The following is a 26,009-nucleotide window of genomic DNA, read 5'->3' as shown; positions in this document are numbered from 1 at the left end:
GAGTTACTGACTAAGAAAACACTCATCAACTAGAAGTGACAGAAAGGAATTGTGATTCATTATCATCTTGGGTGTTACAAGACAGCCTTGGCAATCCTGGTGAGAGAAGCCACTCAGATTCCTGGCTAGCCAAGTGGCTCTGATTAAGAAATTTGAAGCAGAAATAAAAGAGCAAGAATTTTTTTACCCATTTTTAAAAATCAGACTCAAGAAACTTCTAAATTTCCTACCAGTGCAAGAAAAATTAGCTGAGATTATTGTTGGAAACACCTCAAAAGTAAATAGTCGTTTAAAGTCCTGAGGAAATTCCAGTTACGTGACCTGCTTAAAAACTCTCAATGGAGTGTCCTATTTCCAGTTGTATTTTGAGAAAAATTTTACCTGAGTGAACCATCTAGAATGCACCTCAGATTAATAAGCCACATTTCATTCAATGCAGAAATATCTACATGCAACATATACTTATTATTTTTGCTCCTAAAATGAAATTATGAGAGCAACAGAAACTCTATGTGTGTGCTCTATGTACAACTTTCCCATAGTTCTAAAAAGCAAGGGCCATTCAATCATAGCATTCCTTCTTAGAAGATGGAGCTCTGAATCTCTGAAGTTCTGTCATTGGCATGTCCAAGCAACATGTGGCAAGAGTCATGCTAAATTGTAAATTTGCTTTTGCATTTTAAATCCTTGATATATGCTTACTTCCAAAGCTGGCTAGCTAAAGGTGCAATTAAAATTTCAACCTGAATCCACTCATTGTGATAAATTTTTAATTATATAGCATATTACACTGTGAAAATGACATTTAGGGGAAAAATCAATTGCTTTTTTGCTTTCTTTCACTTTATAATGAAATAAATAAAAGACAATTATAAAAAGAATTGCTCACAAACATGATCTAGTAGGGAGGTTTTCTACAGAGCAATATTTTTTTAGCAACCCCCTCCCCAAAAGGAAACGCACCAAGATTCAAGTTGTTAGAAACAAATATACTGTCTGTAATTACAACTGCAGAAAGCAAGCAATTGCCAGGAGCAGCAAAATACCCCTGGAAGTTAATGGCACCCAAAGATAAAAACAGGAGGCAAATCTAACTCTAGGTAGAGTACATTCTCATTTTATAATGTTCACAGAGGTCCTGTAAGAAATTAGCATGAATAAGTTAAAAAATACAGAGTCACCTCAAAGGTTAATAGTAGAATAAAATCAATTACAAATGTAATTACAAGGAACTGAATAGGTCTTTCTTTTTTTCTTTTCTTTTATTTCATTTATTTATTTATTTTGTATGGGGGATTGAACTCAGGGGCACTCAACCACTGTGTCACATCCCTGGCGCTGTTTTGTATTTTATTTAGAGACAGGGTCTCACTTAGTTGCTTCACACCTTGCCTTGGTTGAGGCTGGCTTTGAACTCTATCCTCCTGCCTCAGCCTCCCAAGCTGCTGAGATGACAGGCGTGCGCCACTGCACCTGGCTCTTCAATTTATTTAATTATTTTTGTCCTGGGTGGGTGGCAATTGCATGCTCATTAAAACTAACAAAGTTTCCCCCATTACTTCAATCTCTTCTTCAAAGATGCTTTGCTGGCAAGCATTTTAACAGAATCAGTTTCAACTAAAAACAGTCTTCATTGATCAGGAGATTAGAATAAAGGAAGATGACCCATGTGGTTTAGAGTTACCAAGGAAAGTAATTTCCGAAATGAATTGATAGTGGCCATGCTAGTTTTCTAGGGCTGCTGTAACAAAGCATTACAAACATACTGACTTAAAACAATAAAAATTTATTTTCTCACAACACTGTAAGGCACAAGCCCAAAGTCAAGGTATTGCAGGGCTGTACACTCTCTGAAGTCTCCATCGGGGGAGACTTCCTTGCCTCTTCCAGATTCTGGGAGCTCTAAGTGTTCCTTGGTTTGTGTCAGCCTTACTCCAATTTCTGCCTTCATCTTCACCCATATGGCCATCCTCCCCCTGTTCTCTCCTCGTCTTATAAGGACATTTGTCATTGGAGTTAGAGCCCACCTGGATAAGCCAGGATGATCTCATCTCAGCATCTTTAACTTTATTATATCTGAAAAGACCCATTTTTCCAAACACGTTCATATCCACTGGTTCTGTCCCGATATATCTTTTGGAGGGGACACCACTTAAATCACTACAAAAGCTTCAAGGAATAATGTCACCTATAATCTACTGTTCAAAAGGAACTTTTACTTTAGAATAAAATAATTAGTTGCACGGAACAAGAAGCTATTTGGGGAGGTGAAGAAAGGCAGTTCAAAAACAGAACAAAGAGTACTCTATGTGAGGATCCTGGATATTTTGTTGTAGGGGAAGAAAGGAAGGTCCTTTTTGAAAGACCAAACAAGGCTTGCCATTGGAGAAAATGCCCATTTATTGAGGAACAAGTTCTGCATATTTATAGAGCCGGGAGGTGGTTTGACAGTTTAATGGTTGAACAGTTTGACAGTTGGCATGGGGTGCTTTCTTATTGGTGGGTAAGGATCATGTGAGTCAGCAGAGCTAGTCTGATTGGTGGGTAAGGATCATGGGAGCCAGCAGGGATAGTCTGATTGGTGGATGCCGCAGTCTGGCTGCAACAAAATAACCAGGGGGTGAGTGACAAGCAACTTGTGAAGGTTGATATAGCGGGAGCCGCTTTATTGTAGGACAGCAGAGGTATATATACTTAACTAATTACACACAGTTTATCTTAATTAACATAAACTAGATACAGCAGTCAACCAATAAGTAATCCTCATCATTTTAATGATTACACACAGCTTAACTTAATTGACATAATCTAGACACAGCAGTCAGTCATTAAGGAATCTCTATCATCTTAATGGCTCACTGGCGTTACTTCTCAAACCACTCCCTCTGGCAAAATGCCACGCGCCATCTTGACTTGTGTACGGACCCTAACAGGTGGGTAAGGATCATGTGAACCAGTAGGGCTCACCATTGGATGGCTCTTCTCGGGGATGGGGAAGTTAGTCTTTAGAGCCGGGGCGACTCCCAACACTTTTCCTGGTCATTATGAAATGTTATGGTTGATACTCCTAAAAAAGGAAGGGGGCAGATTAACAAGAGAAAAGCCTAATATATTTATTTTGATCATAGTTTTACATACCATAAGAACCTTCAGACTGAAGACCAAAAAACCTGGAGTGAACTATCTATTCCTATGCTCAGGTTAGGTGAAGCATGGACCATTGCATGGAATATGACTGGGCAAAGAGTGTGTGACCTACTGGAAATAGGTTGAGAGAAACACCCAGCAGGTCCTGATTGTTCAGACTCTTCTTGGTCTCTCTGTGGCATTCTTTCCTCTCTAGTATAATTCAGGATTGCTTTGGAATGAGGATCTTAGGACCATCTATAGACAAAGGAGGTTAGAGAGTTTCTTAATGAAAAAGCTCCAACACAGAAAGGTGGAGGAAAGTTAAAGTAATACTTTCAAGTTCTTGGGCTTGCTTTGGGAAAATGGTTCAGTTTTCCATGACCACCGTCCTTGCAGGGATGAAATTCTAGTGTCTGTGTCTTGTTTTTAGGGGACAAAGGAAAACAGGAGTAGGAGGACAAGAGAAGATCAGAAAGAGATTTTGCATCACGGTAGAATATAATTTTCTGACCCCCAAGTAAAATAATTTTGTCAATTTCTCTCTCTCTCTCTCTCTCTCTCTCTCTCTCTCTCTCTCTCACACACACACACACACACACACACACACATACACATACACAAACACACATGATAGCTAATGAAAATATCAACAAATACTTTCATATATGTAGCTAAATATCTTCAAAGTATTTTGTTTATAGCCTCAGAACTTGACTGTTAGTACATATTTTTTTAAAGTATGGAATTTATTAATGAAAAAAGTATAAATAAATTAAATCTCTTCTTGAGGCTCATTTTTTACCAAAGCAAGCAGACTCTGAGTCTATGAGCTATTGCAAAGGCTGCCCAAGCGAGGCCTGTGTAGTGCTTGTGCCCAAGAGATACACTTTTATCAGGTCTTCTTTCTCACCATCTCTCCAGTAGAACCTGTTTAGATTATTTCTGTAGTAAATACTTGCCGCAGTCCGGCTGCAGCAAAATAACTAGGGGGTGACGAACAACTTGTGTAGATTGATACAGCAGGAGTGGGAGCCGTTTATTGTAGGACAGGAGGGGTATATATACATTCCACACCGCTTATCTTAATTAACATAAACTAGATACAGCAGTCAACCAATCAGGAATCTCCACACTTAATGGCTCGCTGGCATTACTTCACAAACTACTCCCTCTGACAAAATGCCAGGTGCCATCCTGACTTGTTTACAGACCCTAACAAATAATCACAGCTGATTGAAGAGTAGAATAAATTCAGAAATCAGTTTCTTTAAGACCATGAGCTTAAACTTAATGTTAAACCCACTTAAATTCTTTCCACTAAAGAAAAGTTCTTAGTTATTTTTCAAACTAAGCATCCCATTCCTACCTGGTTACAAATTCTCAGCTAGATCAGAGTGTTCTTACTTCTCAATAGTCACATAATTTTTCCCACAAATTGTGTTTGTTATTCTTGGGAGTACATATTGATACTGACATGCTGTACTATTTTGGTTAAAAATTCTTTTTTATTCTTTTCTTTCTTTGTTTATTTTCTTTTTGCTGGGCAAGATGGCACACACTTATAATCCCAGTGACTTAGGAGGCTGAGGCAGGAGAATCCAAAGTTTGAGGCCAGCCTCAGCAACTTATTGAAGTCCTAAGGAACTTAGCAAAAACTAGTCTAAAATTAAAGAAGAAGAAGAAGGAGGAGGAGGAGAAGAAGAAGAAGAAGAGGTAGTAGTAGTTAAGAATTCTAGGAACATAGCTCTGTGGTAAAGTGCCCTGGGTTTAATCCCTACTACTGTAATAAAATCATGATTATCATCATCATCATAAAATTAAAGAATATTTGATTTTTTTGGATGAACATATCTGCTTGCTATAGGAAGAATAAGTAGACATTGCTTTTATGATAATCTCAAGGACAGCAACACCTTACCTCCTGGGGTACCAGAGGATGCTCCTACCCTGAAGAATAGCCATCCTGTCTCCAGAATCAGAAGCTGTAGGATGATTCTTATGCCCTCTGTTTGAGGACTATTGCCCCAGACTCCACCTGGAATGGGCATTTGAATCACGGATGCTAGATCTCACTTGCCACTGCACCCCCAAGTTTCTGAATCTGTAGGTTTGGGCAGGTTCAGTAATTGGCATTTCTAACAAGTTCCAGGTGATGCTAATGTGCCGATTCAAAGTCCACACTTCAAGAACCACCATTCTAGGGAAATGGAAAAGAAAGAAGCTAGACCTTACGTGGTATTTTTCCCTTCCTAATGCATGAGTCAGTTAAGCCACATATCTTCTCTGTGGGGGAGTTTATTGGATTAGAGGGCATGGGGCGGGGCACAGGAAGTGGTGTTACATGGCTGGATGTTCTTCTGCATAGAAGAAAAGCCCCCTGGGTAGGCCATAAAGAATCCCTGTAATAGCATGTCCTAATATTTGCACCAGCATCCTGAAGCTCTGTCCACTAGAAGCCAGCCCAGTGAGAAGGCAGTGAGCCACAGAACACAAGGCAAAGACCTTCCTTACCCTCAAATGGCTTTGCTTAAGTAGATAGCAACAGGAAACCAAAATCAAAAACACCAAGGAATAGTTCCTGAATAGAGGTGACATTGTGGAGAACCCCTGGAAATAATGAAAAAGGGAGGCAAGGACACAAAGGTCAGAACCAAGACCTATAAAAAAAAGTTTACCCGCAGTTATTTGAATCCATGGATAGTTCATATGTCTGGATTACAATAAAATATAAATGTTAAATGTCTTTTGCCAGTTAAAAGATAGTAATCTCGTTGCAGGACATTTTAAGTTCCTGGTATGTACATTGTATCCATCACAATCCTTTACTTGGCACAAACCTTCATCTTCATCTTCCTCAAACATGAGTTAATCTTGTAAACATGATTAATTAAGCTGAGGAACATCTCAGCTTAAAATTTTAGTGTAGTTTGTTTTGTCACTGAAAAATTCCCAAGTTTCTTGGTTTGGCAAGCTGTTATCTTATTAGATCCTTGCTACTCAATTTGCTGTCCTTGATCCAGCAAGAGCATCACCTGAGAGCTTGTTAGAAATTCAAGCTCCTGGGCCCGACACAGTTAGTAATTCAGGAGCTAAATGTCAGCAAGATGCCTTTTAGTCGGTTTCTATGAGGTCTACGGTTACTCCACTACTGGGGAGAAGTACTAGGAGAGGCATTACTCTACCTTAATGGCAGACTCTTTCTATTATATCTTACCTATAACTGGTTGTAATGGTCCTTTCTGGGTCCCAAACATTGAATGCAGACCAAACAGTAGATCTTAACTATTATTCCAGGTGCAAAAAAACCCATTTCAGAACCAATATTCAATTCTCAGAAATGTTTATGCCTTTTCTATGTTATTAGTACCAACTGGCTCTTTTTGGAAGGCCCAGAGAGAACCAGTATCAAAAGCTAGAATGAGAACATGACTTTTACTCAATAGTACTACCAGCAATAACCAGAGATGCCATTCCCCAGCCCCGGATTTTTATACTTGTCTCAGGCCCTCTGTTACCCCAAAAGTCTTTCAGTGGAATATCAATTCCATCCAACTTGTCAGCAATGGCTCTTTGGAGTTACCTAGGACAGCACTTATAAGATAATACAGCTATAAATTATTCCACCTGCTTGTACATTTAGTGAGATATAGGATACAGAATAAAACCTCTGTTAGAAGTGCATCAGACTTTAGTGTTGAATTATTTATACTCTGCTGCACTTGTAAAAGAAAGACATTATTCTACGTTTACTCAGCCAACAAAGTGGTGTTATAGAGGGTAGATACATTTTAAGGTGTACAGGCTCTAGGAAGAACCAGACTATGTGTTTTTTGATCTTTTTTTTACACAAATGGTTTAAATGATTATTAAGGAATGTCTTGAAGGTGAGAAGTCAAAAGTATAGTCTGTGTGTGTGTGTGTGTAATTCTTTTGGTGTTGCTCAGTATGTTGAGTAATACACAGGTAATATATGAAACCCAAGTAAGCCCATACATCACCAGCCCAGGAGCATAGGTTGGGTCCCCTTTAGAGTATCAACCTAATGTCAGTGGTTCTTAATGCATCTAACAACATGTCCTCAAAGTGGCGTACAGTGACCCTGTGACATTCCTCAGAATTCACAGATATATCACACAAATGTCTGTTCCCGTGGGCACTGGTGGTGCTCCAGTCCCAGTTACCATCAACTGCAGGACCTAAGAAGATGAGATGGCTGTGGAACAACATCTTTGCTGATGAGAGTAGAGACGGTGGTGCTGTTAGAGACCATCAGCTGGCAGTCTGGGGGACTTTTTTTGCTCCGCCCATGCAACCCAGCCAATCGGCCTCAAGAGCAGGAGGATTGTGGGAGGAAGAGGCTGGATTGGGGAGTGTGGCTTGTGGGAAGCCGGTGGTGGCAGTTGGGCTCTGAGGGTTTTTTCCTGAGGAGCTGTTTTGTTTGGCGTGTGTGGTTCTAAAAATAAAGTTAGTTTCTTTTGACAAGTGGCTCCTAAATTGTGCCCAGCCAGACTGCGGCAAGAGACTCCAGTGAAATTAATGAAACTGTTCAGTTTCTGTTTACAGTTCTCTGTTTTCATAGGATCTAGTCCCTGGTTATTTGGAATGCCAATCCAGTTGACGTTGACAGACACCATCCAAATTCAGAAGTCCTCTCCCCCTACTAATTTACTCACAACCTTTTAATAGGCTTACACTTATCAAGCCTGTCTCCCTCCTTCACTGAGGGTGTTCTCTTAGGATGCTTCTGAGTCCCATTTGCAAATATACATCTCAACAGCCTCTGTGGGCGGTGCTGAGATATGTCTTCAAACAAAGATGAGAGAAAGGAGAGGAATAAAAAGCAGTCTGCATGAGGGATGGAGGCCAGTTGGGGCAGTTCTGTAACTGGCTCACAGATCTAGGACACTCCTAGCTAGAATCCCTGTGTTAGCTGTATGCAAACAGAATAGCAGGCTGGACCATCCTTGGGACCTAATGGCATCTCCAGAAACTGTTAGATAGGCAAAGTGAACATCAATTTATTGAGTCATACACTTAGCAGGCATTCATAAAGCCCCTACCACACTGCAGACCTTATGGGAAATCATCACAGCTGGCTGGCTCTTGCTTGTAGGAATTGAGGAAGTGAACTAGGATGTGTTTGTAAAGAATTTCAGTGACATTAAAAACATATAAAATGCTTTTGGAATTCAGAGGGAAGATTATTTCCATCCAGGAAATCAGGAATATCTTACGAGGATATGAGTATTTGAACTAGGTCTCAAAGAGTAAGTAGGAATTGGACATTTGCAAGTGAAAAAAAAAATCATGCCAATATATGGAACATTAGGGTATGAAATTTTGGAGAGTTCAAGGCAGCTGGCTGGTGCATTTAGAGCAGGCAGTGAGTCTGGGCAGTCAGCTGATGTAAGGAAAACATTGGACATGAACTTTGTTGGTTTAATCTCCTGATATTCATGTAAATAAACTCTCAACATTTTTTTAGCTTTAAATCATATCTAAATCATATCTTTACCTTTACACATGAGACTTCTGTTACTTTTAGTGTTTTTTTGTTTGTTTTTTATTTTTTTAAAAAGGAGAGAAAGAGAATTTTTTAATGTTTATTTTTCAGTGGACACATCTTTTATTTTATTTTTATGTGGTGCTGAGGATCGAACCCAGTGCCCCACGTATGCCAGGCGAGCTTGTTACCACTTGAGCCACATCCCCAGCCCTGTTTTTATTTTTAATAAGAATCCCATTTTCTTTGGTCACTCTAGTTGTCCACTGTGCTTCCTCTATGGCCACTATACTTCTCCTAAGGCAAGAAAGACTGACTTGAAGGACCTCCCTATTGCCTGTGGGTTTTAAAGAACCCATGGAATAATTTTTACCCAAAGTCCTTTCTAGAATGAGAAATCTTCCTCCAGCGATTTCTGACAAATGATGGTCTGCCTTTGATCTAAATTGATGGGGACACAGTGTCGCACGGGCATCTCCACTGTGACATTTTTCCAATTCTTAAATCTTTTTTGAGTCTAAATCTGCTTCATAAGAGTCTCTTGCTCCCAGTTTTGCCCTCTTAATTTCACATTAATTAATTCCAATCTATTTTTCTGCCCAAATTTACTTCACATCCTACAAAATGAGGAAAAGGGGGGGGAGTCTTTAAATAGCTAAAGACAGTTTACATAATTCTGTTTTTAGATTCAGAAACCTCAGTTCTTTCACCTGTTTGTCACATGAGATCTTTTGTAGAGCCTAGTACAATATCTTGCCCTCCGGATATCCCCTAGGTTATCAACTTCCTCCTCATAGAATGAAATACAATCAAAATGAAGTATTCGAAGGAGTTTGGCTGCTATAAAAAAAGAACCCACCATGTGGACAACATTCATTGCATTCAGACTTCTTTTATCTCTCACAGTGCTGACTCACATTATACAAGAGAGGAAAAAAAAAAAGCAAGAAAGAAGTAAATTATATTTTTTAAAACAAGAACCAAATAAATGCATACGATTTTTATGGCTTCAACTCTAAGCACACATTTCTGTGTTTTATGTTGACAAAAAATATTTACCACCAATCTCATTGTTTTCCATGAATTATTAAGAACTAGCCCTAATGGTACAAATATCTTTTAAAAAGTTAAAGGAAAAAAAAAGGACAACTAAATAATTGTTTTCATAAAGCTCTTGCATTTTCCCTTTAGCTCCAATTTTGATGCTCTTTATTACATTTTCTGAGATTGAAAATGATCTATCAAACACTTTCCTCTATTTCCCTCTCCCCCTTCCTTTTGTTCCATCTTAGGGATGACATACTCTGAATTCATTTTTATGAGGTTTCTTGAGGAATTACGTATTCTTCAGAGCCATAATAATAGAATCTCTTTCCGTTTTTCTCAATTTAAAATACCAGACACCATTACTGAAATTGTCTAATTTTGTAGATTTCCAACAACACTTTTCCAGATCCATTTAGTTTACCGTGGGACAAGAAGTGGTGTATTTTAATGACAACTACGCAGTAAAAAGCCAGTATACAGAAATAGGGAGTTTCTATAGGAATAGGCAGAAAATTTCAAAGCAAAATCAGGTCAAAAATTCTCTGTGGGTCCTTCCTCTTCCACAAGTCAGTTACCAGCTAAGACTGACCAGTTCCTTCTAACCGAACCAGTGGAAGGTAGAATAAGGGCCATCTGTGATCTTACGTTACTCTATGTGACGTTCTCTAAAAAAGAAATTCACCTCTCCTTAAAGACAAAACTGAGTTGCGATTTATTAGAGAATTACTTCTTCTGCCTCATTCTAAGGGGTATGATCATTATGAGTTTCTGACAATACCTCATTGGAAGGTCAGACTCCCTAGATAAACTGAGCAGAAAGGGCTGGCCTCTCAAAGCCATCTTCTTAATGCAGGCAGCCAGATGCCTCAGAAGTTTAACAGGAACTCTGTGGGAAGTCCAATTGCTCGCTTTCAATGTCCATTTGACTTCTATCTTGGCTTGGATCTTGAAACTTCTTTTGGTCAGATCAAATCGTTTGTTGCATTTTTAAAAGTAAGTCGTGATTTTTTTTTCTTCCTCTCATTTCCTTGTCCTGGGCTTCTTCTCCCATTAAAATATTTTCCTCATCCAATAGTTGATACTATTCATAATGAATTTAGAGATTTTATTTTTATTTACAAAATTCTTTACACTTCCATTTCCAGCCAGGTATTGGAGCAGAGTCTCTGAATGATTTTTTACTACAAAATTTTTGAAGAATTGCCAAAATTATCTCCTTTCCTGTAGGATAAATTCTGTTTCTTCTCTTTTTAAAAATATTTCATACTTATGATTTCCCCAAATATCTCATAATATTTGAGGTATTTGTTTCATATAATAATGTTATATATTTCCCAACTATCACATACTGTTCAGTAGTCTTTGAATACTATAGGAAGGAAAGACTGAAATGCAGCTGACCTGTGTTCCTCTGCGCAATTGATATCTTTGCTCCAACTGGCCTCTACTCAACGTCTTCACTAAGGATGGCTTCCTGTTGCATCAGATCCATCTTTTCAGCCATACTTCATTTAGTTATTTAAATGTTGTGTTGTTCCAGCTCCCAAACTTTATCTTCGACAATTGGCCTGTGTTAGAACACTCTTCTTTTCTAGAACAGAGGTATATACTTTTTTTTTTAAATTAATTTTTATTGTAGGTTGTTCAAAACATTACATAGTTCTTGATATATCATATTTCACACTTTGATTCAAGTGGGATATGCGCTCCATTTTTACCCCATATACAGATTGCAGAATCACATCAGTTGCACAACCATTGATTTACATATTGCCATTCTGGTGTCTGTTGTATTCTGCTGCCTTTCCTATCCTCTACTATCCCCCCTCCCCCCTCCCCTCCCCTCTTCTCTCTCTACCCCCTCTACTGTAATTCATTTCTCCCCCTTATATTTTTCCTCCTTTCCCCTCACTTCCTCTTGTATGTAATTTTGTATACCCCTGAGGGTCTCCTTCCATTTACATGCAATTTCCCTTCTCTCTCCCTTTCCCTCCCACCTCTCATCCCTCTCATCTTCTTCTCATGCTCTTAGTCCCTACTCTGTTCTTAGCTACTCTCCTTATATCAAAGAAGACATTTGGCATTTGTTTTTAAGGGATTGGCTAGCTTCACTTAGCATAATCTGCTCTAATGCCATCCATTTCCCTCCAAATTCTATGATTTTGTCATTTCTTAATGCAGAGTAATACTCCATTGTGTATAAATGCCACATTTTTTTTATCCATTCGTCTATTGAAGGGCATCTAGGTTGGTTCCACAGTCTTGCTATTGTGAATTGTGCTGCTATGAACATGGATGTAGCAGTGTCCCTATAGTGTGCTCTTTTTAGGTCTTTAGGGAATAGACCAAGTAGGGGAATAGCTGGATCAAATGGTGGTTCCATTCCGAGCTTTCCAAGAAATCTCCATACTGCTTTCCAAATTGGCCGCACCAATTTGCAGTCCCACCAGCAATGTACAAGAGTACCCTTTTCCCCACATCCTCGCCAGCACTTGTTGCTGTTAGACTTCCTAATGGCTGCCAATCTTACTGGAGTGAGATGGTATCTTAGGGTGGTTTTGATTTGCATTTCTCTGACTGCTAGAGATGGTGAGCATTTTTTCATATACTTGTTGATTGATTGTATGTCCTCCTCTGAGAAATTTCTGTTCAGGTCCTTGGCCCATTTGTTGATTGGGTTATTCGTTATCTCATTGTCTAATTTTTTTAGTTCTTTGTATATTCTGGATATTAGGGCTCTGTCTGAAGTGTGAGGAGTAAAGATTTGTTCCCAGGACGTAGGCTCCCTATTTACCTCTCTTATTGTTTCTTTTGCTGAGAAAAAACTTTTTAGTTTGAGTAAGTCCCATTTGTTGATTCTAGTTATTAACTGTTGTGCTATGGGTGTCCTATTGAGGAATTTGGAGCCCGACCCCACAGTATGTAGATCATAGCCAACTTTTTCTTCTATCAGACGCCATGTCTCTGATTTGATATCAAGTTCCTTGATCCACTTTGAGTTAACTTTTGTGCATGGCGAGAGAAAGGGATTCAGTTTCATTTTGTTGCAAATGGATTTCCAGTTTTCCCAACACCATTTGTTGAAGATGCTATCCTTCTTCCATTGCATGCTTTTAGCCCCTTTATCGAATATAAGATAGTTGTAGTTTTGTGAATTGGTTTCTGTGTCCTCTATTCTGTACCATTGGTCCACCCGCCTGTTTTGGTACCAGTACCATGCTGTTTTTGTTACTATTGCTCTGTAGTATAGTTTGAAGTCTGGTATAGCTATACCGCCTGATTCACACTTCCTGCTTAGCATTGTTTTTGCTATTCTGGGTCTTTTATTTTTCCATATGAATTTCATGATTGCTTTCTCTATTTCTACAAGAAATGCCGTTGGGATTTTGATTGGCATTGCATTAAACCTATAGAGAACTTTTGGTAATATCGCCATTTTGATTATGTTACTTCTACCTATCCATGAACAGGGTATATTTTTCCATCTTCTAAGATCTTCTTCTATTTCTCTCTTTAGGGTTCTGTAGTTTTCATTGTATAAGTCTTTCACCTCTTTTGTTAGGTTGATTCCCAAGTATTTTATTTTTTTTTGAGGATATTGTGAATGGGGTGGTTGTCCTCATTACCATTTCAGAGGATTTGTCGCTGATATACAGGAATGCCTTTGATTTATGCGTGTTGATTTCATAGCCTGCCACTTTGCTGAATTCATTTATTAGCTCTAATAGTTTCTTTGTAGACCCTTTTGGGTCTGCTAGGTATAGAATCATGTCATCTGCAAATAGTGATAATTTGAGTTCTTCTTTTCCTATTTTTATGCCTTTAATTTCTTTCGTCTGTCTAATTGCTCTGGCCAGTGATTCGAGAACTATGTTGAACAGAAGTGGTGAGAGAGGGCATCCCTGTCTTGTTCCAGATTTTAGAGGGAATGCCTTCAGTTTTTCTCCATTCAGAATGATGCTAGCCTGAGGCTTGGCATAGATTGCTTTTACAATATTGAGGTATGTTCCTGTTATCCCTATTTTTTCTAGAGTTTTGAACATAAAGGGATGCTGTACTTTGTCGAATACTTTTTCCGCATCTATCGAGATGATCATATGGTTCTTATTTTTAAGCCTATTGATGTGGTGAATAACATTTACTGATTTCCATATATTGAACCAGCCTTGCATCCCAGGGATAAATCCTACCTGATCATGGTGCACAATTTTTTTGATATGTTTTTGTATCCGGTTCGCCAGAAGTTTATTGAGGATTTTTGCATCTTGGCTAGCAATTCTAAACAAAAAATTCTCTATTTAAAAAAAAATGGTATAGTTCTGCTTCCTTTTCGAGCCCTGATTGGTACAATGATCTTTCAAGGAAATTATCAGACATAATAAAGCTGCCATGTAAATGAACAGGAGTATCTGAGATTACACAGATGCCAATTCTCTTCAAATTAAACTATAAATTAAATGAAATCCTCATCAAAATTTCAAGAGACGTTAAAAAGAAAAAAATGAGAACTAAAATAATTTCCTCACGGACCAAGATTAGATATTATGATTCAGATACAGATATTAACCTTCTTATAAAAATATTATGATAGTTTAGTATTGAAGAAGGGATAAGTAAAACAGACAATGGAAAAGAACAAATTAATATGACCAACATATGACTAATAATGGCATACATAAATAGTAGGGTGTTATTTATGTATAAATGAATGGTGCTAATATCACTTGATAGCTGCCTATTTGCCTATTTTAATCCATATGGATTAAAGATAAAACACAAAAGCAAAACTTTAAAAGGTTTGGAATAAAAAATATATGCTGGCCAGGCATGGTGGCACACACCTATAATCCCAGCAGCTCTAGAAGGATCGTGAGTTCAAAGCCAGCCTCCGCAACAGCAAGGCGCTAAGCAACTCACTGATACACTGTCTCTAAACAAAATACAAAATAGGACTGGGGATATAGATTAGTGGTTGATGGCACTGGGTTCAATCTCTGGTACAAAACAAAACAAAATAAACACACACTCACACACACATATATGCATGTATACACACACGTATCTCCTATATATCCTTACGGCCTTATAGTAGGAATTTTATATACTAGATATACAAAAACAATCTGCCTAGCTACAAAGGGGGAAAAAAAGCACGACATTTCTCAACTTTTGTGTAGTTAGATGGAACCATATGAGTAAAATCTACCCAATAGCATGGACACAAAAATAGAGTAACCAACTCCCAAGAAGTGTTCTGAAAGATTAGTTACATATCTATCCTCTCTTTTCTTCCTTTATGTCATCTGGAAGGTAGATAAGATCCTGGGTCTTATGGAGCCATCTCATACCAATGAGGTCAAAGCTATATATATACTGAAGTTAATAGAGCAATTGAGACAAAGGATCCTAAGATCTTGATGATCCAAGGAGCTATCCGAAGCAGCCCTGGACTTTTCATCTCAGTATCTGACTTGCATGAAATAGAAATAAAATCTTGTTTTGGTTATTTTATTTTAGCTTTTTCTGCCACCCATAGCCAAACCTAAACCTAATAGATAATAAAATTATTCTAATTAAGATATGTCAATAAATAGATCCAGCATTTTTAATGTTAGAATAACATAATAGAAGATAAACGGTTTTTTCTGGTTAGCACAAGGAAAATCATTAGAAAAGAAATAAATACTGATTTAAATCACAGTTTAACTATTAATGAGTGTCACAGAAAAAAACATAAGAGAAGAAGTGAAGGACACTAGAGTCAAAAGGAACACAGCAAACACATGGCAATATCATGGAATATAACAGCGAATATGACAAAACAGCCCACATGCCTTTTAGGTACTGGTCTTATGAAAATAATGATTTTTCACTAAGCATCCAAAATGTATCAGATTATGTCAAATAATCCTCATAATATTACAATAAGATAACTATTTTATCATAAGTTTAAAAAGAATAAATAAAATTCCTGAGCCACATAGCTAAAATTAATTGTGCTAGGCAAAGTATTGGAAGGATACATGTAAGCCTGATTATAACAACTTAGAGTTGTACCAAATCATTAAATATTTTCTAAAGAAAAAAGAAACCCAAAACCCACTTATTATTTACAAAGCACTTTTTAAATCCTGATGTATCTATTTCATTGTTTTCCCCACTCCAATTATTGATCTAACACACTTACACAATACCTCAAATGATAAGGGCAAGAAAAGTAAAAAAAAAAAAAAAAAAGATGCTGCCAAAAGGTGTGTATTTTATGCAAAAAATAAGTAACAGCTGATGATCCCCAAAGAAGAAAGAGGACTTAGTATTAACATTTCTTTAAACTGCTACTATCATGCTTAGCCTCACAGACCACTGGCACCACTATAACAAAACACTATAAACTGAGTAGCTAATAAACAACAGAAATTCACAGTTCTGGAAGTCCAAGATATAGATGTCAGAGATTCAGTGTCTGGTGAGTGCCCACTTTCTGATTCATAGATAGTACCTTCTAACTGTGTCCTCACAAAGTAGAAGGGGTAAGGCAGCTCTCCAGGGGCTTATTTTATAAGGGCACTAATTTCATTCAGGAGGGCTTTATCCTGATGTCTCAATCACCTCCCAAGGACTCATCATTAATGATTATGTTTCAATATATGAATTTTGGAAAAATACAAATATTCTGCTATGTTCTACAGCAAAGAAAAATATGCCTTTTCCTAGTCAACCTAGGAGATTAATTATCAACGGTATACTCACCACACTGAAATCAAGGTTGTCTTCAATCCATCTTTGTCCATCTAGAAATTCATCATGAAGTCCCATGATATAAAGGGTATCCAAAGCATCTACTATAGTAGCTCCCATCTGTGAACTTCCTATATTGGGGCAGGGGAAATAATTCATTAAAAGATCCCCTTCATATTAGGTCTATTTTATTTTACATGTATATATTAAAAGTAAATTAAAGACTATAAGGACCAAAACAGAATACCCAAGACTGTTCACCATTCCCTTAGAATAGATAATATAGTTTACAATATTTTACTAAAGATGGCACATTGATAACTAATAGGAAAATAAGGGAAAACTGAAAGTGTAATTCTCCTTAATTTTTGTCTGGTCAGAATATAAGATACCTATCTACTTAACTGAGATAGGAAAAAGAAGAAAATAAAAAGGAGAATTAATTTAAAAAGGCAAGTGTTGTTCAAGATGACAGCTATGACAAGTGTAGCTAAGAAGGATTAAATGGTGGAGGAGGAGGTGTAAGTCATTTTGATACTTTGTTTTAGTTTGGTTTCACATTCCACAATCCGGATGATGTCCTCAGAGAATTTTTTGGTGTAATAAACTCATTTTTGTTCAACTTCTTTGAACACAGATTTAAAGTCTTCTTTGGGAACCAAAGTGGGGGTCCCCAAGGAAGCAGAAACTGAGATGCATGCTCATTTTTCTTTGCTTTCAGTGGATTTCTATTATTCAGAGCTGGATTATTTTCTTCATTTGATACACGATTGACTTCATCTGGGTCACTAGTTCAGCGGGCAACCCCTTCATTCTTTGCAACATTATTTGGCAGTAGTGGGATGGGCAACTTCAAATCTATATCAACTTCTATTAAAATAGTGAATGGCATAAAAAATTACTACAAAATGTTGAGAATGGTCAATAAAGAGTAGAAGACTGAAGAAGACTGTCAGTTACAGTCCTTAACAATAAACGGTAAAAAAAATAGTGCTACACTTGGATAATAAGTAATTCAATGCCCACATTTAACACAAATGTTGAACTACACATGCACCATTTTAACATTAACAGGAACTGTTTTTTTAAAGATTTCAAGCAAACTCAACTTTCAGTATAATTGTATCTAATCTAATCTATTTATACACACCTCATCTGAGCCCATATTTGTCACAGACTTTTTTGAGTTTATTGTTGGGACCACACGATAGGACCATTTTGTGTGTGTGTCTTTAAAACTGTTACAGTATCTATATGCACTTTTCTTTTTTAATAAATGTAATCCAAGGTGAGTCTTGACTTTTGAGTACTGCTAGGACAAGATTGTATACTGGATTTTTTTCCAGTAGTTTATAATTAAAGATATTAATATATTAATGGTAATGCATTTCTAGTTGAATAAAAATTTAAGAAGGCTTTCTCGTTGTACATGAATGCTGGCAACTTAGTATAAGTTTTGACAATTGTTTAACTATGTAATGTTAGCTTAGTTTTTAAAAGCTAGTAAGCTGGGTCTTTGTCATTTGTTTTAAAAAAAATAAAAAAATAAAGGAACAAATGAAAATGTTTGAACTTAACATGCAAGTAAGAAAGAACAATAAATCCAAGAAACAAAGCAGAATTAGAAAAAGCTAAAGGCAGAAATTAATGAATTAGAATGAAGAAAACTATCAGAATAATATATTCAAAAGATTTGGTTCCTTGAAAAGAATCACATGGTAAATCTACCTCTAACCTAATTTTTCAAAAGCAAGTAACAAAATACAAAACAAAAGGAGTAAAAATGCAACAACAAATAAATACAGAAAAAAATAAAGATAATTATAAGAAGCTCATTTTATTCATGTTTTAACAAATTTGGAAAATAAACAAATGGAATTGGGATGTTTCTATGAAAATATTGCATTATTTTGACTTATCAAAGGAAAAAAAACAGAAATTCTTAACAGAAAAAGCAGAAGAAAATGAAAAGTTTTCAAAGAGCTAACCACTAAAAAGTACCACATTCTAGAAGTTTCATAGAATAAATTTCTACTTTAATTTTAAGGCTGACTACCTCTTATTCTGCATAAACCTTTATTAAACATAGGGAAAAAAGGACTTAAAATCTAATGTATAAATTTTGAATACAAATTAATGAAAAAACATAACTTACTAAGGAAAATAATTAGAGCAGATTATGCTAAGTGAAGCTAGCCAATCCCTAAAAAACAAATGCCAAATGTCTTCTTTGATATAAGGAGAGCAACTAAGAACAGAGCAGGGAGGAAGAGCATGAGAAGAAGATAAACATTAAAACAGGGATGAGAGGTGGGAGGGAAAGGGAGAGAGAAGGGAAATTACATGGAAATGGAAGGAGACCCTCATTGTTATACAAAATTACATATAAGAGGAAGTGAGGGGAAAGGGAAAAAAAAAAAACAAGGGAGAGAAATGAAGTACAGTACAGTAGATGGGGTAGAGAGAGAAGATGGGAGGGGAGGGGAGGAGAGGGGGGATAGTAGAGGATAGGAAAGGCAACAGAACACAACAGACACTAGTATGGCAGTATGTAAAAACGTGGATGTGTAACCGATGTGATTCTGCAATCTGTATACGGGGTAAAAATGGGAGTTCATAACCCACTTGAATCAAATGTATGAAATATGATATGTCAAGAGCTATGTAATGTTTTGAACAATAATAAAAATGGAAAAAAAACATGTACAAGTATATTCATAGCAGCATTACTAATAACAGCTAATGTTTTGAAATGCAAATATAATGAAAAAAGTTACTACTCATAAAAATAGATAAATTTCAAAAATACAATTTTTCAGCAGAATAATTAAAGTGCAGATCAATATTGGCACAACATGATTCTATTAAGGAAATGTCACTAAGTGGCAAAATACATGGAATGAGATGTCAGAATAATCATAATCATTTTTTAGGAAATGGTGACTGGGATGTAGGCTTTTAGATACTGATAGTGATCTATTTCTATAACAGTGTAAATTGCTGACTCTTCCTGCTTGTTAAATTAGCTTGTACACATTTGTGGTTTCTGTGCTTTTGGTCTGTATATTTTATTTTCATAAAATGTTTACAGGATAAGATTAAAATTTTTTTAAAAAAGAAAATAAAGTAACTATCTGATTTCATTGTATGATGAAAACAGTGAGGAGTCAAATTGTTGGGCAATATGGTAAGTCTAACTTTATAAGAAACTAACAAACTGCTTTCCAGAGTGCACAATTTTATACCCCCAGCAGCAATATGACAGTTCCAGTTGTTCCACCATCCTTGTCAATATTTGGGTCTTTCAAATTTCAGACATTTTAATGGATAAGTGGAGATATTATTTTGTGGTATGAATTTTATGTTTTTACTTGTTCTTTTAAGTATACATAACAATAGGATTCATTTTGACATAACTATAAAAACATGGAATATAATTTGTTCTAATTCAGTTCCCAATACCTCTCCAATTTTATAGTTAATATTTTCTATATTCTAAAAAGAAAAAAAAAGTTACTTACTTAAAGGTCACAAATGAGAATCTCATATGTTTTCTACAATGTTGAAGAAAGAGTCAAATTTCATTACTTTTCCAAGTACACCTCAAGTTGATCCAGCACCGTTTGTGGGAAAGACTATCCTTTTGCCCACTGAATTATCATTTTTGTTAAAAATCACTTAACAATGTATGTTGATCAGTTTCACTGATCTCTTTGTTCACATTAGACTAAAATCCTACTGTCCTCATTATGAGAATTCTATAGCCAATCTTAAAATCAAGTGATATAAATTCTTCAGCTCTGCTCTTCTTTTTTTAAAAACTATTTTGATTACTATAAGTGCTTCACAGTTTCATACTGGTTCTTTTATAAGACCAGTATTAACCTGATACCAAAGCAAGACAAAGATACTTCAAGAAAAATACAAACCAATATCCCTCTAAAACAAGAAAGCCAAAATCATCACTATATTAGCAAATCAAACCCTAGTTAAGTTAGAAATAATGAAAATAATTTAATTAAATATCTATATAAATGCACATGAAAAATAAAAAGTACCTTTCAAAAAGCATTACAAAGTCAAAGAATACTCTTTTCCAATTCAAAATTCCTTTTTTAAATGCAAAAAAGACCCTTCCCTAACAAAACTAAGAATTCATTCTACTTATCACTGGTTTAATAATTAGTATCAGTACTAACTCTCCTCAATCATGTGCCTCAAGGGCAGGTCCTATTTGGGCAAAACCAAATGAACATATTTTACCTTTTAGGTATAGTACATGGTTCAACCATGGGCACAAGACCCAATTTAAAAAAAAGCATGAAACAATGAATCTTTCACTGAAACATCTAAAAAACCAAACTATTTCTTCTCTACAGTGTTCTCTTTTCCACAGATGGAGCACTATGAAGACATGAAATTTCAAATGCTGCAAGCATCCTGCTAATAAGCCAGGTGAAGATATGAACACAAAGAGATAAATAAAAGAAAGAGTTAAAGAAAAAAAGTTTAGTTGGAATCAAGTCTGTTTCAGGACTTCATTGAATTGATTGCATTTGCTTTTTAATTTAAGTCATTTTGATATGCATTTTCACTTATCTCCACATAAAGAATCTTTTGATGCCAAGGATGAATTACACAGAAGTCAGAGGAACACTAATTTCAGTTACTAATATGAAAGAATTGTTTAATAATCAAAGCTAGGAAAAAGAACCTGTTTTTGATCAATTTTTCCCCTGTAGCCTAAAATAAAATTTCCATATCCACTTATATGTTCCTATGTTATAGAACATGGACTTTTACAAGTTTCTGCTAACTTTTAAGATTCTGGTTCAATACAGGTACACTGAATTGGGTATGTCAAATGAGGCACAGAGAAGTTCTACACTTCCCTTAAGGCTTTTTATTAAAAGGGGGGAGGGTAAAAAAACAGATGTACAAAAATTCTCAAACACTGAGAATATGAGATAAGCAGAAGAAGGAACAAAGTAGGAAACAAAGTTTTAAACTTTAAAAACGTATCCTTTAATAAACCAACTACATACAAAAGACTAATCATAATCAAGGATCTGTTCCCATTTAGCTTATTTGGCTGGAAAAAAATTAAGCACTAAAAAAGTTTTAGAAAGACAAAACACCTAATTTTGACTACTGAAAATTCTGCAGACTGTGGTTTTGCTTTTTCCACCATTTCACTGTAAATTTTCTTCACACAATATATGTTTTCCATGAGATAAAATTAATATTTCTCTTTCTTTAAAATATCAGAACCAGTACCTATTAGATACATGAAAATACAACAGATGTACTAAGAACTATAGTTTGAAAAAAGTAGAAAATCAACATTTACTTCTTATTTTCAATTCATGTTTAAACTCCAATCCTTTAAAAAGGCTCAACTAACCACTGAGCTTATTATAAAGGGATACTTGAGGGAAGAATTTAATTTAATTAACCAGTAAGTATAATGTATTTTTTTACATTAATGTCTCGTTTTCTGATATCTACAAATCAATGGGAACTTCTAAACGCGTAACCTCTGCAAAGGAAATATACTTTATTTCATTAAATGACAGCTACCAAATTAAATATAGTATCAGATTCTTGGTAGTTACTGATTATCTGCATAAAGGAGATTTTTTTTCCTCTTCTGCCACATCATCTCTCAAAGCCAGGGAAAATTAATTTTTAAGACATTTTATTTTTGACAGAAAACAAGTTACATGATGACGAGCAATGACAATGATGCACAACTATAATCTCAGTTACTGTGAGACTGAGGCTGGGGAATCCCAAGTTTGAACCCTGACTTAAGCAACTTAGCAAGACCAAAGTTCTTTGTTTCAAAAACAAAAACAAAAAAGGATTTGGGATGTAGCTCAGGGGTTGAATTCTCCTGAGTTCAATCCCCAGTAATTCTCTCTCTCTCTCTCTCACACTCACTCACACACACACACACACACACACACACACACACATTATGAGGCAAATTACAGCATTAGAAAAAAATGTTTCCATAAGAAAAAAAAAACTTTATAACATTTAACAGAAAATGGATGGATCTGGAGACTATTATGCTAAGCGAAATAAGCCAATCCCCAAATCCCAAGGTCAAATGTTCTCTCTGATATGTAGATGTTAACAAACAACAAGGGGGAGAGGGGAAGAACAGAAATTCAGTATATTAGATAAAGCAGAATGAAGGGAAGGAGGGGGAACAGGAATAGAAAAGACAGTGGAATAAAGCTGACTTAACTTTCCTATGTATATATATAACTACACTACAGTGAATCTCCACATCATGTGCAATCACAAGACTGGGATTCTAATTAGAATAAGAAGTAGTCCATGTTTGTATAAATACTTCAAAATATACTCTAGTATCACATATAACCAAAGAACAAATAAAAATAAAAATCTCAGGAATAAAAAAAAGAAAAATGTTTTCATAGTGTCACAAGGAAAAATACTGTCATTGGAATTATTGTGAAGATAAACTTTGATTAATAAAGAAACTTCATTGCATGTGACTAGTATAGAAGTATAGTACCTTCTTATAAGTATAGTACCTTCTAATCCCCATTAAAATTTTCTTGCCTTCACCTATCATTGTTTAAAAAAAAAATCCATCACATCAAAGAGCATTTAAAATGGGGATAAGGAGTAAAGGCAAGAAGGAGTAGATCAACAATTCTCAAGACTTAAACTTGAGTTTAATAAAACCTGTTCAGTCAAATTGGATAACCAACAAACAGAAAAGGTCAACAAGTGAACTGAGCTAAAAAGAGGTAGGAAAAACAAAACTCAAGATTAATATAACTCTTCCTCAAACCTCCATTAACACACAAACTGTTAATTTTTCCTTAAGAATTATGAATTTACAACATAACTCAATTTACCAACCAAACCACTTTGGGTGTATTGCTTTTATTTTTTTCAATGTATATAGTACTAACGGAATTTCCTATCTCTTCCCTCTTCCTCTACATACACAAATGGTATTGTGTTGAAGAAGAAAAACTACAAATAGTATTTGGAATACTAAGCATTCCAAAGTAACTAGAACTAAATCTTGACATGTTTGCAAAAAAATATACGTTTACAGTTCCACAGAAACACTCAGATTTTACAAAGTACTTTTAAAAAATTAATCTTGTTTTAAAATATGGAAACAGAGAATGGAAACAGTAATTAGAGAAAAGTAAATTTACCAAATATGTTAGTGGAATGTCCTTTCCTTGCAATAGGTCTGAGTTCGTTATGACCCCATCCATATGTCCTATAATTATCCCAGGCATGTTTCATCATCTGAGAAGAAAAAATTATAATTCATCAAATTAAAATATTCGCAGACCATTATTTTTATATTTCATGTAATTCAGGGTTCTATTACCATATTCTTATACATTCTTCTAGGTCTCCCTACATAAGCATATGATTCAATTAACACTTGTATCAGTGTGAAAAAACTCATAACTATGTTAATCTCAATCTATACATAACTATGTTAATCTATGTAACAGAAAAAAATTATGTGTAATCAACAATTTTTCTTGAGGAGCAAGGTGTTTGGCATTCTTTACTTTTAAGAACTGCCAATCCTTTTGAAACAGCTACCCTGCCCTCATTGTGACTGTATCAGAGGTGTCAATCACAGGGCTTTGCTTCTATCTCTAATTAATTCAGCATGGCGAGAAAATTTCTTACCCTTCAATCAGAAGTCAAAAAACTTTACTCTGCTGAGGTAGCACAAAAGCAGTACTAGATAATATATAACCAAAACGACACAGTTTGTTTAAAAAACAAAAACAGGCAGTTTTTTAGAATTTGCACACATATTATAGTTTGCCAATCCCTAGACAGAGTGACTGGGTTCATGTGACTTAAGTAGGGACAATCATATCCTTTTTAAACATACTATTATAGACACTGGGAAACAGGGAGACTTTCATTTTGTGATCACAAGGTCTATATAATATAGAATCCTGGAGCTGAAAATGACTAGCTCTCCTAACATGGAAAAACTAGATAGCAAAAGGAAATAGAGATAAATGCATACTACTAACAATTATATCTACATACTTAAATTGAGTCAATTCTAAATCCATAGTTTAAATTCATTAGGCTAATAAACATTTTTATATGAGTTAGTTTGAACTGAGTTTCTTACAACCCAAGAAGTTCGGTAACAAAGTATTTAATTATATATCAGCAGAATTATATAATACTAGCTATGGTGTATCAAAAATCTATTCATTTAATAGCATACTATTCATTAAAACATTTTCCAATTTGTTTAATGCAGGCAGCATGATCATACATCTAAAATAGACAAAGACTTTATAAGAAATATACTCCGGGGCAATATATTTCACAAACACAGAAAAAAAATTCTTTTAAAAAATTAGCAATAGATAAGGAAAATACCATACCGTGAGCAAGAAGAGTTTAACCCAAGACTAGAAGACTAATTGAACTAAAAAAAAATAGTTAATATAATTCACCATATTAACAAAATAGAGGGTGGGGGAATTGTGATCATTTCTGTATAGACAAAAATACAGACTATTTGACAAAATTCAACACTCATTCACAACAGAAATTTAGTAAGCTGTAACTACAAGGAAACATCTTCAACCTAACAAAAGCATCTTCAAAAAAACCTACTGCTAACACACCATATGTAATAATAAAACACTAAATGATTAAACCTGTAGTCAAGAACAAATCAAGTTTGTTCTTTCTCAGCATTTCTTTCAAACAATGTACTGGAAGGCCTTGCCAGTGCAATAAAGACAAGAAAGAGAAATAAGGAAAAAGGGAACGTACTTCTATTCCTATAGGACATGTCTATGTAGAAGGAAAATCCTAAGCAATGTACAAAAGAGCCACTAGAATCAGTAAATGATCTTAGCAAAGTTAACAGGCTACAAGTTCAGCAAACTAAAATCAGTTAATATTCTGTAAAATGAATTCTATTTGTATTTCTAGCAATTCACTGAGCCTCAGGGTCACCTTGGGGGTCCCCTGAACACACATGGTTATTTATCTGAAATTATTATATATATGAAAAGTTATTTCAAAAAATTGTAGTGGCATCTAAAAAAAATCTATCACTGTTCTTCCAACACTGTCAAAGAAAGTATCTTAAGCAGTCTCTGTATATAAAACAAAACCTCTAAAGATGAGGTAAAAATTAGAGTACAGTTCTATTTTCACTCCATCAAGCTCCAGGTTTTATAATAATTTATAAGTCCAACTTTAAAATATCTAATAAACCTTTTATATCCATTACTAGAATATATGCAAATAGATATTTGGCCATTTAAATTAAATGCCTTATTTTAAGATAAATAAGCTTTCTGAAATATTGTCCATACTATCATATTCTGACAAAATCTTTTCCTTCAGAGGCTGTACAAGTGCAAACTCCATGCAAAATTATCATAAGTTCTAACCAACAAAGTTCATCTCAAATATACTGATCCTCCCTCAGTTACTCTCTTTTATCTGTAAGTAAGTCCTAGACTAAATAAATATAAAAAATTTTTAGGTAAATCTTTCCCCATTCTTCAATTCATAGAGACTCTTT

The 26,009-nt window shown here is 35.4% G+C and overlaps 1 protein-coding gene and 1 pseudogene across 1 annotated transcript in view; one reads left to right on the top strand and one right to left on the bottom strand.

Moving 5' to 3' along the window:
* Positions 1–26,009, bottom strand: part of LOC143382350 (mannosyl-oligosaccharide 1,2-alpha-mannosidase IA-like) — a 108,802-nt gene that overhangs the window by 55,423 nt on the left and 27,370 nt on the right. The window contains exons 4-5 of the mRNA XM_076836393.1: positions 23,629–23,725; positions 16,430–16,548 (exon numbers count right to left, since the gene is read on the bottom strand). Coding sequence (XP_076692508.1) covers positions 16,430–16,548; positions 23,629–23,725 — 216 coding nt within the window. The remainder of the gene's footprint in view (positions 1–16,429; positions 16,549–23,628; positions 23,726–26,009) is intronic.
* Positions 16,918–17,424, top strand: LOC143382134 (dnaJ homolog subfamily B member 6 pseudogene; annotated as a pseudogene).

Source organism: Callospermophilus lateralis, chromosome 16 (assembly GCF_048772815.1).
Source record: "Callospermophilus lateralis isolate mCalLat2 chromosome 16, mCalLat2.hap1, whole genome shotgun sequence".
NCBI lineage: Eukaryota > Metazoa > Chordata > Mammalia > Rodentia > Sciuridae > Callospermophilus > Callospermophilus lateralis.
This window is presented reverse-complemented; position numbering and strand designations above follow the sequence as displayed.